Source organism: Bufo gargarizans, chromosome 6 (genome assembly GCF_014858855.1).
Source record: "Bufo gargarizans isolate SCDJY-AF-19 chromosome 6, ASM1485885v1, whole genome shotgun sequence".
NCBI lineage: Eukaryota > Metazoa > Chordata > Amphibia > Anura > Bufonidae > Bufo > Bufo gargarizans.
In genome coordinates, this window is record NC_058085.1 from 327,493,262 (window position 1) to 327,511,129 (window position 17,868).

Here is a 17,868-nt window from a genome sequence, read left to right on the forward strand (position 1 = left end):
AATAATTTATGAATGGCTCAACTTAAAACCTATAATAAAAGATGCCCCAGAATTGTTGTTACATGCGAAATGCAAGTAGTTACTAAAGGCTCCTTTACACGGGACAATTCTCGGCCAGATGATGGCCAACAAGCCTACATAGGAACACTCGTTAGCTATTATCTGGCGGTGTAAATGTGATGCCGATTATCCGGTGAAGTAACTAAATACTGCATTCATCGGGTAATCTCATAATTCATGCGGTCACAAAAATTGGCATTTGCTAGCAGCAGATTGTGCTGTGCAAACAGCCTTGAGTCTCTATGGGAATGAGCAATGACATTAGCGATCGCTTCTCCTGATACTGTGGAGAAGATCATTGCATGTAAATGCAAAGGTCACCTCCACTGACAAGGAGGCACTTGCCAGGAAGGAGTGCTTTCTTTCCGACAATTGGATTCAAAATTGTCCCGTGTAAAGGGGCCTTAAAGGGGTTATCCGAGACAAAAAATTGCACCCCATATGCCCGGGCCCCTCACACTGAATGTACTTACCTAGCTCCCTTCACCCCTCCTGGTCCCTGCACCGCCACTGCTGCTTCTCCCGTGCGCAGATGAAAACATTCTGTGGGGGGGGCAGCCAATGGCAGGCGGTGACTTGGACAAGCCTTCCTAGCATCACAGCTTGCCATTGGCTGCTCCCCCAAACACTGGATGTTTTCATCCGTGCACGGAGAGAAGCGGCGGTGCAGGGACCAGGAGCAGCGTGGGGAGTCAGGTAAGTAGATTCAATGTGGGGGGCACTTTTTAGTCTGGGATAACCCTTTTTGGGGGCATTTAAAAAAAAAAAATATATTCCATTGTAATTATTTTGAGCTAAAAATAATGTTTTCAATCTGTCTATTAAAAATATGGAACCTTTTTATGTTTACATAGCTGAGATGCTCTACTAGCTGTGGATTTTCTGTCTTTTCTGTCATCTGGGGAGCAGACTATTCCTTATCTCTGCTCTCTGACATTATAAACACTCATTAAAAGGGAACCTGTCATCTCCAAAAAACATCTGAATCCGCCAGCAGTACCTGAGAGTAGCGAGCAGGGTGTTTCTGACGATTGTTTTGTTCCTGAAGGCAGATGCGGCAAAAGCTCTGAAAACGTTATTTTATCCCCTGCCCGGCGTGCTTCTGTAGACATGCTTGAAGCCAAGAGGGCAGCGGCCTTCTTCCTTCAAGTCAAGATAACCATGCCCCCTTCCCTGCCCCTTCGCTGTGACTGACAGCGCTTATGCAGAGAGTTCGGCAAAGCCAGCCGAACTGCCAGTCACAGGGAAGGGGTTATCTTGACTTGAAGCAAGGAGGCTGCTGCCCCCCTGACTTCAAGCATGACTAGAGAAGCGCGCCGTCACGGGATAAAAGAACGTTTTCTGAGCTTTTGCTGCATCTGCCTTCAGGAACAAAACAATCGTCAGAAACACGCTAATGGCTACTCTCGGGTACTGCTGGCAGCTTGGGATGGTTTTTGGAGCTGACAGGTTCCTTTTTAAGGCTCAATCCTGATCTTATTGATAAGAATGTGGCCTAAATAAGTGGTTGACCTGTTAGTAGTTTAGAGATAAGGTTTATTAAACGGGAAAGTACCAGTCGCACAGGGGAAAAAGAAAAAAAAAAAAGTTAACCCTTTGTGACAGAATGGCTCAATATTTTAAAAAAGGCCAATTGAAAATTATTTATTTTTTTCTCCAAAAATGAGTAAAATGTAATCATAAAAATGCCTCAAAGTGTACATAGTTTTTAAAGGAGACATGTCAGGAGAGGTCTACAAGTTAATTATCCCTTTTCACAGTTGGATCAGGTCTAGTTTGCATTTGAATTCATAATGCATCATTGCAGGCTCCTAGACCTCAGTGGGGTAACTGTTTTGTCAGAAGAATATTTGTCATAATTGCAAGTTTCTTTACAGCTTTTTTTCCTATAGGGTCATTCAATGTCAAAGGCACAGTATCTTAAGTAGTTAAGCTAGGAAGCTAGTAAAACTGCTTAGTCTAAGGCCCCTTTCACACGAGCGAGTATTCCGTGCGGGTGCGATGCGTGAGTTGAACGCATTGCACCCGCACTGAATCATGACCCATTCATTTCTATGGGGCTGTTCACATGAGCGTTCATTTTCACGCATCACTTATGCGTTGCGTGAAAATCGCAGCATGCTCCTCTTTGTGCATTGCGGTGCGATAATCCACGCAACGCAGGCCCCATAGAAGTGAATGGGGTTGCGTGAAAATCGCAAGCATCCGCAAGCAAGTGCGGATGCGGTGCGATTTTCACGCATGGGTTCTAGGTGACAGTCTATTCACTGTATTATTTTCCCTTATAACATGGTTATAAGGGAAAATAATAGCATTCTGACTACAGAATGCATAGTATAATAGTGCTGGAAGGGTTAAAAAAATAAAGTTAACTCACCTTATCCTCTTGTTCGCGTATTCGTTCCCGGTCTGTTCTTTGCTAGCTGTGGGCTTGGGCTAAAGGACCTGTGGTGATGTCAGATCACATGCTCCATCACCATGGTGATGGAGCATGTGATTGGAGCATGTGATCTGACGTCACCACAGGTCATTCTGTGAAGAAGTTCGGGTTTGGGTACCAAACATGCGCGATTTTTCTCACGCGAGTGCAAAATGCATGACAATGTTTTGCACTCGCGCGGAAAAATTGCGCATTTTCCCGCAACGCACCCGCCTCTTATCCGGGCAAAAAACATGACGCCTGTGTGAAAGAGGCCTAAGGGCCCTTTCACACTTGCGTTGGCCGGATCCGGCATAGAGTTCCGTCGTCGGGGCTCTATGCCGGAACAATCCTGATCAGGATTATCCTAATGCATTCTGAATGGAGAGAAATCCGTTCAGGATGCATGAGGATGTCTTCCGTTCTGGAACGGAACGTTTTTTGGCCGGAGAAAATACCGCAGCATGCAGTACTTTTTGCTCCGGCCAAAAATCCTGAACACTTGCCGCAAGACCGGATCCGGAATTAATGCCCATTGAAAGGCATTGATCTGGATCCGGCCTTAAGCTAAACGTCGTTTCGGCGCATTGCCGGATACGACGTTTAGCTTTTTCTCAATGGTTACCATGGCTGCCGGGACGCTAAAGTCCTGGCAGCCATGGTAAAGTGTAGCGGGGAGCAGCATACTTACCGTCCGTGCGGCTCCCGGGGCGCTCCAGAGTGACATCAGGAGAAGAAAGTCAAATTTGGGCAAAATAAATGCTGCATGAAAGGCACGTATATTTGATTCTGCACAGAAGCTATGCAGTCCAGAGAGCTTTTTAATACTTGATCTTTCAAAGAAAAATCCTTTGATCAGTTCCAAGCTACTTTTGCCAGAATAAAATCCAATTTAAAGCGGCAACCCACAATTTAATTAGAATATGTGTGTGGAGATATATCTAAAAGTTCTATTAGGATTACCAGCTCAGCAGCCCTACATAATCTTAGGTTTCTGGCTCAGCAGCCTGTCAGACAGGAGGCCACCAAAAATGTCTCCTTGTAAGTGCACACATGCAAAATGGGTACATTCTTGTGAGCTTAGTTCTGGCCAACATAAGGCTGGATCAAAGATAAAACAGGGTGACTTTTGTGGCAAAAAGCATGCGCTTTTAGTTAAGATATTAATAAAAAAATAAAAATAAATCTGAGATATTTCCACCCCAATAGTAGCAAAAATTGGCAAAAATATGAAATGTAATTTATTTGTCTAATCATATCTTAAAGTTGGTTGGAAAGCTTGTGTATGTGACCTAAAGATATATCGCATGGGCCATAACTCCTGGAAAAATTACAGCCTGATCGGACATGCATGTCAGGAGCAGTGACTGTGTAGTCCTACTCCTGGTGTGATTGAATGCAAGTCCTATAGGGTTTGCTTGTAGATACAAGATTTATGAATATTGGCTTTTTATTTTCTTGTGTTTTTCCAGGTAAATAAATGTGTATGATAAGGTGTTCAACTTTATTTACTTTATGTTTCAATTCATAACCACTTTCAATGTCTCTGCTTGCTGTGAAAATATGGAGACTGAAACCTGTCTCTGTAACTAGCTTTGCTTCTGTGTTAGATCAGTAGCACACAAGCGTAATCTATCATAGGTGCGTATTAGGCCCCAAATCTTGCTGTGACCAAAAAATGTTATAACCTAAACTAGTAGCGTCATAGGCATGTGCCCGTATTATGCTCTCATCAAACCAGCTTCAACTGAAGCCAACTGGCCATGGTCAAGACTGATTTAAAAAAAATCTACCCACCCCACATTCAGCTTAAGATTCTGTGTGAGATGGGTATAACTGGATCCCTTCAGAGAAAATCCGAGACGCCTTCCATTTTTGGAGTAATGCATGTCACTTCATAAAATTGCACCTCCCATTGTTATGTTAAATGCTCCTTTTATAATTGTCACATTCTTGTCCCCGCAGAGACTGATGCCCTCGTTTCTGCTTTAAGAGAAACTGTCTGCAGTCAATCAATGAAGCTGCAGACTCCGGGCGGTGGCTCTTGGAATGAGAAGTCAGCCACGTGTCAGAGACCAAGAATTATCCCCACATCATCGACAAATGAACGCCCCAGCTCTGAGCCCAGTCTAAGTGTCAGAACAGAGGATCAGAAAATTGTAAGAAAATTTGAGGAGTTTTGCCCAAAGTGTGGAAAGAGCTTACTGTTTCCAAGGGTGTTGCTGCAGAGACTAACCTTGAATGTCAACTCACAGGTTTATTTAGAAGATAAAGAAGGGTATAAAATATTTTCAGATAATTTTCAGACTGTTCGTATCAGCAGTGATAGCAGCCTGCACTCATCATCCCCAAAATTTGGGTCACGCTCTAAGCATTCGCTGACTGTTTTGGGGAGTGCCTGTCAAACTATAATGAGAAGGCAAAACAAGTGCTGTCCCTTAAAGTCTCTTAACTTATTAAGGTCAGATTTACAGGTGCCACTTGACTTTGGCCAGGATGAAATAACATGGAAGAAATACATGAACCCGGTTGTTAATCTGGGGAAAAATTGGTGCAATCAGGTTGGTCAACAGGTATGACGGTATGCAACCTGATGGTAGTGTGTAGAAGTGTTTGTTTCTTTTTCGTCCTCACAGTCTTTATGGTGTTGCAGTGATCACCCGTAGGCCTCATGCACACGATCGTTGTTTGTTTCTGTGTCCGTTCCGTTTTTGTTTGTTTTTTTTGCGGATAGAATGCGGACCCATTCATTTCAATGGGTCCACAAAAAATGCTGTCCGCATCAGTATGTCCGTTCCGTAGCCCCGCGCAAAAAAAATATAACATGTCCTATCCTTGTCCGTTTTGGGCATTGTTGCAATGGATCCGCAAAAAAAAAAAAAGAAAAAACAGATGGCATCTGTTTTTTTTTTTTTTTGTTTGTTTTTTTTTGCAGATCAGCAACTTGCGGACCGCAAAACACATACAGTCGTGTGCATGTAGCCTTAGATGCAACAATTATTGTCATCCAACCGGATATATTTGCTTGGTAAGGTTACAGCTGACATGAGGATCCAGTGATTCCCCAGAGATCTGTTTAAGATAATCACAACTCATTTCAAAATGGTGCCATGAGTGATTGCCCCAGATCCCGCTGCCAACATCCCTGGCAAGCAGCAGATTTTACAGATTGAAGCTGCAGCCTAAGGCTACTTTCACACTGACGTTTATCTTTTCTGTCAGGGGAACAGCCTGCCGGATCCGTACTGCAGCATACACCGTGCGCTGGCGGAAGTCCGTCTGGCCTCATTCACTATAATGGGAAGCGGCGTAGGTGCACCTGCAGCACAGCAAATATGCCGAGAGGCAGCCGGACAATAAACACATAGTTACCGTGCTGCGGGTGGGTCTATGCCGCTCCCCATTATAGTGAATGGGGCCAGGCGGACTTCTGTCAGCACACGGGTGTATACTGTAGTACGGATCCGGCAGGCTGTTTCCCTGACTGAAAAGATAAATGCCAGTGTGATACTGGCCTAATGCAGCAAATAAACTGTCTTCATTTGATGACACCTATAATAGGAAAGCAGTGACAATCTTCATGACATTCATCCAAAACCCCCAATTCTGACGCGATCCAGTGACAATGGATGGCGTAACCTAAGCAGCTTACAAACTCCTGTATGGAATTTGCTAAACACCTGTAGACAGTGAAGAATTTCCATGGTGTCCATTGGAATCAATCAGTTGTTGCATTTTTGCTTTCGTGTATTTCCGTAATGTGGTGGTGGTGGTGGCCATCATTATCATTATGTTTGTATTTTGTTTATTTTAACAGGTAAAAAGCACCTCTTCTGCTCTTAAGCGCAAGTTGGATTCCCAAAATGGTTCTTTCACTGAATGGTGCAGAACTCCTAAAATGTCAAAAATTGATGAAGATTTTAACCACTTGTTGACTTCTGTGGCCGCACCATCGGAGTGTAACCGGCATGGAAATAATGCTTCTCATTCCTGTCAGAAAAGTGCAGATCTGGAGACTGGACCCTCTGTGCCTGGGCTGGCCAAACCTGATTTATCGCACAATACAGAATCTGGAAATCCGCTCAGCGGTGCTTCAGTTTTGACTAAAGAGATTGTCTGGCATGAGTCTCCTCTGTGTGGAAAACCTTCAAGCCCCGGTAAAAGTTCAGATGTGTCCCCAGCTCATAGTGATCGTTCTTCTATACCTGACTCTGATGAAGTCAGTGAAAACAAATTGAAGAAAGGAACTTCTTGCAGAGCTCTTTGTCGTGTCTCAGACAGTGATGAATCCTTTGTGGGGTTTCCATTAAGTAGTGATGATGAGAAAGAGGAGGAGGAGGAGGCCTTTAAACCACTGGATGAGATTTTTCAAATGACAAGAAAACCACTTCCAGCAACTCCCCAAAAATATATCCTAGACCACTCGCTTGCTTCCTTATCTCCGGCTTCGCTCCTTGGAACACCAGTAAGACTTCTCACCTTGACTTTTTTTTTTTCTATTGCTCTATTAAAATTTGCTTATCTAACCTTGTTTCCCTTTTAAAGGCTATCAAAAATGTAAAACCGTCAGTGTATGATAATAACTTGGATCGACTAGTGAAAGAACAGGAAGAGTGCAAAAGGTTTGTCGGGCCATTTGAAAGTATGTGTATATACATCCATCTACAGTCTAATATACAATCTATAGGTATAAAGATGACAGAAGACCGATTTTACACTAGGTGAAAAGCACAAACGGCACATTTACGCTCAATTGTACATTTGCTTTTTGTCGGATGTAAAATGGTGCTTTTTGTCTCTTTAAAGAAGACCTGTCCCTTCTCCTGACATGTCCGTTTTAGTAACTAGTTGAATTCCCCATGTGATAAAAATTCTGGGACATCTGTTCTTATGACTCTATTGTGCTATTGCCCTTCCTTTATTGCAGACTGCTTGCTGGTAATTTAGTCATAAACTTCTACTGGGAAAAACAGAGGAACAGCAATACCTATAGTCAAGAATATATGCTCCAGAATAGGAATGGCAAGAAGTTACTAAAACAGACTTGTAAGGTCCTCTTTAAAGGGAACCTGTCATTTTGAACATGTTATAGAGCAGCAGGCACTCAATTGATTGATATAAAGCTTTTTGAGAAAATATTCACTAAAACTTGTAATTTATTCAGAAGTCCAGGAGGCGGTCCTATCAGTGATTGACAGCCTGTCCTCTGACTGTGTATTCACAGATAGCTGTCAATCACTGATAGGACCACCTGCGGGACTACATAACCCAGAATGACAAGAAATTAAAATTATTAAATTACAAGTTTTACTGAATCTTTTCCCGAAAAGTTATAAATCAATCTGCTCAGCTCCTCCTGATCTATAACCTGCTGCTTGCAGGTCAGTTTGCATTTTCATGGTGATGGGTTCCCGTTAACTACTGCATATAAAAGTGTAAATTTCTCTTTATCCTAAAGTCAGTGAAATAAAAAGGTTGAAGCTTATAGGTCATTACTGTACTTTTAGGGATAGAAATGCATAATTATTTTCTGGATGCTCTATTATGGCTCCATACGACGCATATTATACTTTTACCAAATCCTCTTGCATAGGAGCTTTCCTGCCTTTTATTGGACAAAGATATTTTGAGAGTTGTGATACTTTATCCTCCAGTTAGGAAATATTTAGCCGTGGTAATCTCTTTATCTGTTGTATGAGTATTAAAGGGAACCTTCCATCTGTATTGTGCTGCCCTCACTAAAGGCAGCATAGCGTGCGGGCTGTCACCTCTGGCTGGCAGTGCAGAGCAAGGGAATATTCTTGCAATCAGTTGACATACCGGGCTCTCCATTGGTAAGCTAGACGGAGGCTGCCATCTAGCAGTGACCTTGGTGACGCCACCGGCACTAATGGGTTGTCTTTAGCGCTGCCTTAGCGCTTTTATAAGGCAAGGGGGAGCATCAGAGCATAAAAAGCTCAGATGCTCCACTCATTCATGGTGAATGAGTGAAGATGGGGTAGTTTCCGGGTCCAACTCTGAACCCGAACAACCCCTTTAAGGAAGTATTCACACATTGCGATTATGTAGAATATTTTTTGCCACAATTTTTGCTAATTGCAAAAATATGACCAATACATGCGTATGTGCTTAGCTTTTTGTTTTATGTCACTTACTGTGCATCATTGGCTGATCTGTATCAGGTTAGATGAGATGGAAAAGCTATTACATGAAGACCTAGAGAGAGGATTGGGGGTCGCCAATGAACAGGAGGACAGTGCCGAGGAAGGTGAACTTACAGAATGGCACAGGTAAATGCTTTTGATTGTTAACTTGAGGTTTTTTAGTTCAATATATTGTGCTGGAATTGGTGAATAAATGCTTTTTACTTTTTATCCCATTATGTCCCGTTCACTCATAATATCGAAGAGCCACTTTAATAAATGCCCATTTAAAAAATCGCGGCAAAAATTCTGTATTTGTGTTTTTTTTTTTTCTGCAATAATTTAAGTGCTAAGTTATGTGCAATGTCTGTGATTTAATGATCTTGCTTCATCACATATCTGCTTTCATGGTTCTGCAGATGTCTGGCCCATTTTTAGTGTGTAATAAGCCATATATTGCTGTATTGTCAATGTTTTCCAAAATTCATTTTATAGAGAATTTTTGGACAAATTTAAATTTGTCACGAATGCTATACCAGATCAGCATCCAGGGGAGGAAGTCTTCCACTTACCTGAATCTGGAGCGATCTTCAGCCTCCGTAAACTTGACTTAAGACATTCAGAATTCTCTCCTGAAAGCGCAGAGGAAAATCTAATTTTCAGGTAAATTACATTGACTATATATACATGTGCATAGATATGTGTGACGGGATCTGTTTTCATGTGCATATTTCTGTTTCTAGTTATTCAGGTAGTTTTAGGTGGGGGGAAAAAAAATCTGAGTGATCATTTTATGTTTTTACAATAAAAAAACAAAGCTCATGCAGTGGATGTAAAAGCCCCAGTTGTAGATGGAGGTATTTCTGGCCTGGCTGGGGTTACCAGTAAGGTCACCAGCATGCACAAATAAAACATACCAACCTGTCAATAGCAAATTTCTATTAAAACTCCATACATAAAAAAAAAATAAAACCCTTTGCAAAACGGATACTTTGTTACGCCTAGTGCATAATCTGCGGGATTGATTCCGTAGGGCAATTCTTTTTTCCTACATCAAATCAACCCTTTAGTGCCTGGTATAAAGATTACGCTTCCTGGAGGCACCTAAGTATTCATTGAACAGGTATGGGACCATCAGAAAATGCAAGAAATTGGGAATTCATCCCTGGGCTACAAAGTACATAAGTTCACAATCTATAGAGTGGGCCCATCTTTTTGGTGCTGAAAACTTCTGCCACAAAAGTACCTCCACAGATGTCAGCAGTGCATGGACATACCTACATGTGTTTGGGCAATGTGCACACATACCTTTTATCCAAATTATATGCTCATTGCAATAAGTGCTGCTACCCGTAACATGTGAAAATAGTTTTTGGGCTGAAAGCCTTATGTGCCACGTGAGAATTGGTGGACGACCATTTGCATATTTGAGCTTGATGCAATTAACAGACCCACTGATTGTACCCCTACTATATCACTATGGTCCTGTATCTTGGATAAGGTAAATCTATTAAAAATAACTACTGCCCCTTCCTAGGCCAGTGACGTCTGGTCACATGGCCTAGGCGCAACTCTTTCAAATGAATGGGCCTAAGCTGCAACACAAAGCACAGCCTCTATACAACGGGTGGCACTTTGCTTGGTACGCTGTCTTCAAAAAGCTGATCAGCGGGAGTGCCGGGAGTAAGCCCCTACAGATCAGATATCGATGACGTATCCTGAGGATAGACCATCGGTATAGAAGACCTAGAAAACCCTTTTCAATTGTTCTACTTGAATATTTCTGTAGGCACTTTATAAGTTGTGTACGCTGTATACGGGGTAGAGGAGATTAGGATGTATGTAATATACTTACATGTCCTGGGTGTTTGGTACTGCTTTAAAGGGAACCTGTCATCCACTTTATGCTGTCCATACTAACGGCAGTATAAAGTAGAGACAAAACCAGGTGTGGGGGGGCACACTTCAAATGACAAACACTCTGAGGGATGATAATACAATTTAATAAAATTTAAATTAAGATTACGCCCCTAAAACATACATAAAATGTGGTACATCATTGAATATGTTCCAATCAATTAAAATGCACACTCAATTCGCAGGATGGCTCTGTAAAGCAATATATACTGTTGTCCACAATCAGCAATGCTAACCAAACAATTGATAGCTAAAGTCCGGCACCTTCAAGCTTTACATTTGGTCCTAAGGGTGGGACCAGGGGGTGTGCACCTTATCCGTATAGGAAGAGGGTGAGCCACCGCTGCCGTTTGATTTTCACATAAAGTAGAGACAGGTGAGTTGATTTCGGCGGTCTGTCATTTATAAGTTAATAGTAAGTGGTTGTCAAGAACCAACATCACAATCATTGCAGACTGGGCCTGGAAAAGAGTCACGGCCACCTGAGAAGAGTCCTGGTCATTCATGAATTCCTGCTCTCCTGCCCACCTGCTGATGACTGACAGGCTTCTACCTAGTTTTTTCCCTTTCTCTCTAGGAGAGAACCGCCAATCATCAGCAGATGGTCGGGGAGAGAGCAGGAGATTATGTATAACCAGGACTCTTCTCAGGTAGATTTGACTCTTTTTTTCCAGGCCTGGGCTGCAATGGTTATGATTCTGGTTCTCAGCAACCACTTACTTTTAGCTCATGAGGGACACACCGCTGAAATCAGCATTTCTGTCACTATTTTATGCTGCCCTCAGTGAGAGCATAAAGTTGATGACAGGTTCCCTTTTTAAAAAGATCTGGTTAAAAAAAAAAAGTGTGAAGCAGACAAACCCCTTAAAGGAGATGTCCCTCGAAAAATATTGAACATTTTTCAAACCAGCACCTGGATCTGAACACTTTTGTAATTGCATGTAATAAAAAAAATTGTATAGCCACTAATCTATTCAATAAAATATATCTGTATAGCGCCACCTTCTGTTTGCTCTCTTATTTCTTGTCCATCTCGCTGAGCTGGTTGAACGTGCTCATTTGAAATCTTCAACTGCCGCCAGCCATATGTTCTGTTAGAAGCTGTGGCAGGTACAGAGAGAGAGAAAGGACACATCGCCTCCATAATGTATAAATATGAGAACACAGGCGCACGCTACCTTGGCTGAAACACAATACATAGAACTACAAGCGCACTGCGTATCAAATGCACAAAGATATAAGCAAACTATGAGTACAAAATAAACTTTGTTGCTATACTTACTGTAAAAATAAAAGCTCTTTGCGGATATTATTGATCAAAAATACAGGGCCTACTCTTGACACATGCCTCTCCTGGGCTAACAGCCTACAATCTGGGCAATGTAGGACCCAACTATAAGATGCATATCTCTCCTGGGCTTTCAGCGTATATGGGCAAAGTAGAATCCAGCTATGTAATCCTGCTGATTTTAAAATCGCTGACTGGGGATGAACCAACACCTCCATAATGTATAAACATGAGAACACAGGGCCAGGCACTGACTGGTGTTTTCACTGCCTGGTCCTGTCAATTAAAGTGGGGAGGGAGCAGCAGTTGCAGAGAGCAGAGGCTCTAGGTGTAACAGCAACGCCCCCGTTGCTCCTAGAAGCTTATTTGCATATATTAAAGTTTAATTTTTTTTTCATCAATGCGGGCACATATAAACATGGGAATAACACAGATGCCTTCAGCTGCCAAGTGCACATGTAACAGGTCAGCCAGTGTCATAGGTACAAATCTGCTGATATCCTTTAAAGAGGTTGTCCGAGAGTAGAAAATATGACTGCTTTCTTCCAAAAACAGCACCACATCTGTCCACAGGTTGTATAGTATTGCAGCTCAGTCCCATTATCTTCCATTGAGCTGTAAATACCAGGCAGAACCTTCTCCTTTTATATAATGATGGCATGTGCCGTCTCCTAATTCGCTTCCATTCCTTTGAGGGGAATTTAGATTCGTCCACTACCTAAGATTATGATGGATGGGGCTCTGTCCTCTGGGCTGTGGATTAATAGAGGTTGGACGCCACCAGTCATAATATGATGGCATATCCTAGCAAGATGCTGTTCTAGTTGTATACATTATGTATTCGTTGGCAGTGATTTTTATCATTTATGTTTAATTTAAATTTGCTTGTTTCTTTTTTTCATACAGTTGTAGTCCAGAAAATCAAATCACTTTGGCTACGGAGGGTTTTTTGACTTTTCTGTATCGCTTTAAGAAATGTCCTGATTTTCTAATGAGATGGATGTTCCAGGTAAGCATCAGTTTACTTCATACTTAACCAGCAGGTTACTCAGTATTTATGAATATCAAATTTGCTTTATATAGTTCCGTTTTACAATCTGATAATTATTATTGACTTCTCCACATGTAAAGGAAAACTAGATCCAGAACAATGGGGGTTGGATGCTTTCTTCCTGGTCATTGCCCTGTGTATTGCCCCTTGTAAATGGAACTTTAGGCCTGTATTACACCAGCAGATTATCTGATAGATTTTCGGATCAGTCATTGGTCAGATGGCCAGTTAAACACACAGATCTTCTGTTTTATACACACCAGCTATTGGTCTGATTGGATAGATATTAGGTAGATAATCTGTTGGTGTAATACAGACCTTAGACTCCACTCCCAGATTTAGCCCTGAGTCATCTACATTGCAATACAGCGGGTCCACAAGCACGTGATACCTACGACAACTATGAGTCCACTGTATTAAATGATAGTATTTGATAGCCAAATGGCACAAGATTTTTGTGCTTTTGTCTGCTCTTAAACAGGGCAGCATAGATGTGTTTTTATAAGAAATACAGTTTTGCGTTTCTGCAAAGAAATTACACACAGGTGTAAGAATGTAGCACTTTCAGCAGTGTAAGTGTACCGAGGTTTATTGCAATAAATGATAGGCAGATATATTCTTGCAGGTGGTTTCTATTCACCCATCGTATGCCGTTTCCGTGAAACTTCTGCACACACTGATAGAAATTTGTTGCACTCATCGTAAGTATGATCATTGATTGTTTGTAGAAACTTGGTTACTTTTCTTTTTTATTATCTGATTAAATAGCAATTATTATTATTATTTTTTTTTATCAAACTGGTTGTGCCCATGTGGTTAACGGTAAAACCCCATCAAGTTGCCTGTCAGTATTAGGTGAACTTGAGGTCTTCTTTTTTAGAAAAATGCAGTAAAAAAATATTTGGTTGTATTCTGCAGCAGTGCTTACATTACTGAGCAGATCATGAACGCAGCATACATTGTCCTTTAGTGTACCAAAGAGAACCAGGTATATTTTTCAGACAAAATGTTTATTATAATGATTTTTTTGTTATTTTGGTTATTGTGAAAGGCGCTTATATGTTTGTCCTCCATTTTAAATTAAATCTCTGTCTGATAGTTCAAAATCTGCAAGAAAAACCATGGACTCCATCGTTGTTGGATATAGCTACTGTGTTTGCAAACATGGGCATTCGCTTTGATACTCTGTTCCCTCTGCCACATATTCAGCCTTTATTTGGCTCCACCGACATGGGGTAAGCATCAATTATTTGTTGCACTATTGCAAATAACGCCTTTCTTTGACGTCATTTTGCCAACATAAATGATAAAATGTAACTGCCATTTAACAGTGACGTGTTTTAATTGTAATTTGATTTTATTAGGGAATTATTTTAACTTTAATTACAAAACTGTAACGTGTCCGACACTGAGTGTTGCTAAGGAGAATCCATCTTCATCATTGTATGTTGAAGACGGCTAACTATTAGAAGCAGAGACTTCATGGCTGCCTGTCCTCTTTCTGCCCCTCAGCCACTGCCTCTACTAGTGTCTATAATAATTTTGCCCAGCATCTCCCTTCTTGGTTAGTAACCACTGGGCAGATTGAGGAGAATGAGGCTGCAGCCCTTCCTCTATCTGCCCAGCGCTTACTAACTACAGGGACTTGCCGGCCAAATTTAGGGAAGCGGGGTTCCCGGAGATCAGTGCTGGCATCAAGTAGGTACGTATCTTTGTATTGGTCATATTTTATTAGAAAAATACATTAGACGTTTGAGGAGAGGCAGGCTGAGAAGCCTTTACATTTTCCAGTATTCAGCATTTAGGAGAACACTTGAAAACGGATTCTCCTTAGAAATTAAACACATGTACCTTTTTATAAAATGTATTACAAAATACATGCAGTCACTATCGCTACATAAATAAAAAGCAAATGAAGCTGTATGGGCAGTGTTCTGGATGCTTATCAGATGGCTTAGGCTACTTTCACACTAGCGTTCGGGGCTCCGCTTGTGAGCTCCGTTTTGAAGGGGCTCACAAGAGGCCCCGAACGCATCCGTCCAGCACTAATGCATACTGAGTGGACGCGGATCCGCTCAGAATGCATCAGTCTGGCAGCGTTCAGCCTCCGCTCAGCAGGCAGACACCTGAACACTGCGTTCGGGTGTCCGCCTGGCCGTGCGGATCCGTCCAGACTTACAATGTAAGTCAATGGGGAAGGATCCGTTTGAATATGACACACTATGGCTCAATCTTCAAACGGATCCGTCCCCCATTGACTTTCAATGTAAAAGTCTGGACGGATCCGTTCAGGCTCCTTTCACACTTAGAATTTTTTTTACAATATAATGCAGACTGATCCGTCCTGAACGGAGCCACCGTCTGCATTATATGAGCGGATCCGTCTCAGACGAATCCGCTCTGAACGCTAGTGTGAAAGTAGCCTTAGTGGTTAGTGTTGTTGCATTTCAGTTTGTAAGTTTCTCTATTTTAGTGCGTTTCTTCCATATGTTCCAGTTTTCCATCTATTCAGAAACCTCCAGATAGTTGCATGGTTTGGTGATGTATCAGTCAATCTATCTGAAAATTATGGCTCCATAATATTTGTCATATTCCTGTAAAAGTGCATGTCGTGATGCCATTGTCATCAGAAACCTCATCCTTGCTTATGCAGGGCTTTGTAAAGCCTTTGTGTTTTAGGGAGTTATTTTTTTTTTTAGGTTTATTTTTAAAGTTATGGCAATAGCAGCTGACATGACTAGCACAAAGTTAAAGGGGTTCTCAAGAACTGAACTACTGATAGGTCATTAGGATAGCATACATCATCAATATCAGATTGTCTGGGGTCCGACACCTGGCATTCCTGACAGTTAGTTTTGCAGTAGCTCTGGTGTTGGAAACAGTCACCAGAACTCTTACTCTAGTTAGAAAAGGTTTACTGCAATAGTAAGCTTTGAAATGATCCCTAGAGAATGTGTTTTTTTTTGTTTTTTTTCTGATCGTTGAGGGAGTGTATGTCTCTGCCTCTGCTTAGGGATTTGTGTGTGTTTTGTTTAGAAGAAATTAAGACTGTTTTGTGAAGGTCATGGTTGGAGCCATCTTCAGCATTCTTTGTTACTGGAGGTGTGCGATTTCTGTGCAAATGTGAAACCTTCATGAATGACATAGGTTAATAGGAAGGTATGAGATGACTCAAGTATGGGGTTAAAATAATCTAAGTATTTAATACTAATTACAGTATACACTCAGAATAGCTGGTTTCTCTCCTTCAGAGTCCACACTTCAGCTTCTATCTTGACAGCAGCACCGGTCCTCTCAGATGGTGTCCACATAGCAGCAAAACTGCATGTTTCCCCAAAGACCATTCTTGTGCAACCCACATCAGCTCATAGCTCTCCAGGCGATGAGGATGGCACATGCTGCTACCGATGGGGGCTTCTGTTTCTCTCTTTGCTGACAGTTGAAGGCAAGAGTAAACACAGTGCTCTCATTACTTGGGACCACCTCTCGCCAAACAAATGGAACTAGAGGGTGTCAGCATTGGGTAGACAAGTAACAAAGGCGCCTGCTAAAGGTTTTCATATTTGTACGTAAAAAGCCCGGTATCTTATTTTTTTATTTTATTTTAGTAGCCTTTGCAATCGCCTTTTTTTTTTTAAACTTTTCGCTCATGTTTTATGAAACATTCAATGTATTTAGGTATTTTCCCTTCACCCATGACAGCACCATAGAGAGATGGATCCGCCCCCACAACTGGACAGGAAGCCCCAGAGCAATTAAAAAGGCAACACCCACTTCCTCCCTTGTGTGGTCAGAGCCTGGTTGTCGGTGTGGTTTCCTGTCCTCTGGACAGAGGAGCCTGGAGCATGCAGCCTCCAGAGCTGTGAAGCAAGGAACACCTTATGAACATCGGTTATACAGCTATTATTTGTGTTGTGTGGTTGGTATGAAACTGTTTGGTGCCTTGAGCATGATTGATAGGTTTGAATATTTGTCGGGCTTCGGGTCCTGGTTGGCGGCCTCCTTGGCTTCAGGGCCTGGTTGGTGGCCTCCTTGGCTTTAGGCTACATGCACCGTGTCTCGCGTCTCAGGAATGCTCGTTTATAAGCTTCCTGGCATTATTGCCATGGGAATAAACACATCTTAATTAATCGTCACATTACATCATGGATACTAATTATAAAAACTGTTAAACAAGCAATTCCTCAAAAAGATCGCTATATCAATACACCAAAATATCATAATAAACTATAAAAACATCATCCACATATTGTGCAGCTCGTGCCGCTGTGTCTTGATAGCTGACAGTTCTTGCAACAGTATCTGGATGACGGTACCTGGCTCTGAGCGGTTGTATGTGACCATCTGTGCCTGCGGTGCAACCATGTCTTGGTGGCGGTCTACCTTGATGGCTATGCCTGATTGACAGTTTGTAGTTTAATGATCTACAAGAAGCATAGTACACCAACGAAGCCCTATAATGTTCCTAGTGGAGAATGAGAAGATGGGCTGGACCAGATGGTTTAGAGCCCTATAAGTCTGCTAGTTGGGAGTGACGATATGGGCTAAACCAGGCATGTCCAAACTGCGGCCCTCCAGCTGTTGCAAAACTACAACTCCCAGCATGCCCTAATAGCTGTAAGCTATCCATGCATGCTGGGAGTTGTAGTTTTGCAACAGCTGGAGGGCCGCAGTTTGGACATGCCTGGGCTAAACAATGTTCTCTGGACAGCGTATCAACAAAGCCCTATTTGGCTCCTGGTTGGGAGTAAGATGATGGGCTGGTCCATTTAGTCTGGATTAGGCCTGCACGATATATCGCCAAAGCAATTGTATTGCGATAATCGACAATTGCGATTTGGCTGACCCATAAATGCTGCGATTACCTACAATGATACACCCGCTGCACAGCACGGTCGGCGGGTGTATCAACAGAGGGAGGAGGGGCCGGGGGGATCACAGTGCGCCATCCACAGGTCCCCCCCCCCCCATCACAGTGCGCCATCTACAG

General features: G+C 42.2%; 1 protein-coding gene across 2 annotated transcripts in view; it reads left to right on the forward strand.

The window, feature by feature from the left end:
• Nucleotides 1-17,868, forward strand: part of SLF2 (SMC5-SMC6 complex localization factor 2) — a 46,523-nt gene that overhangs the window by 17,870 nt on the left and 10,785 nt on the right. Inside the window, exons 3-10 of one of the 2 annotated variants that reach the window (XM_044298169.1) lie at nucleotides 4,445-5,052; nucleotides 6,297-6,944; nucleotides 7,025-7,101; nucleotides 8,662-8,769; nucleotides 9,118-9,285; nucleotides 12,734-12,836; nucleotides 13,504-13,579; nucleotides 13,978-14,113. In XM_044298169.1, coding sequence (XP_044154104.1) covers nucleotides 4,445-5,052; nucleotides 6,297-6,944; nucleotides 7,025-7,101; nucleotides 8,662-8,769; nucleotides 9,118-9,285; nucleotides 12,734-12,836; nucleotides 13,504-13,579; nucleotides 13,978-14,113 — 1,924 coding nt within the window. The remainder of the gene's footprint in view (nucleotides 1-4,444; nucleotides 5,053-6,296; nucleotides 6,945-7,024; nucleotides 7,102-8,661; nucleotides 8,770-9,117; nucleotides 9,286-12,733; nucleotides 12,837-13,503; nucleotides 13,580-13,977; nucleotides 14,114-17,868) is intronic. The other variant, XM_044298170.1, reaches the window with a different exon arrangement.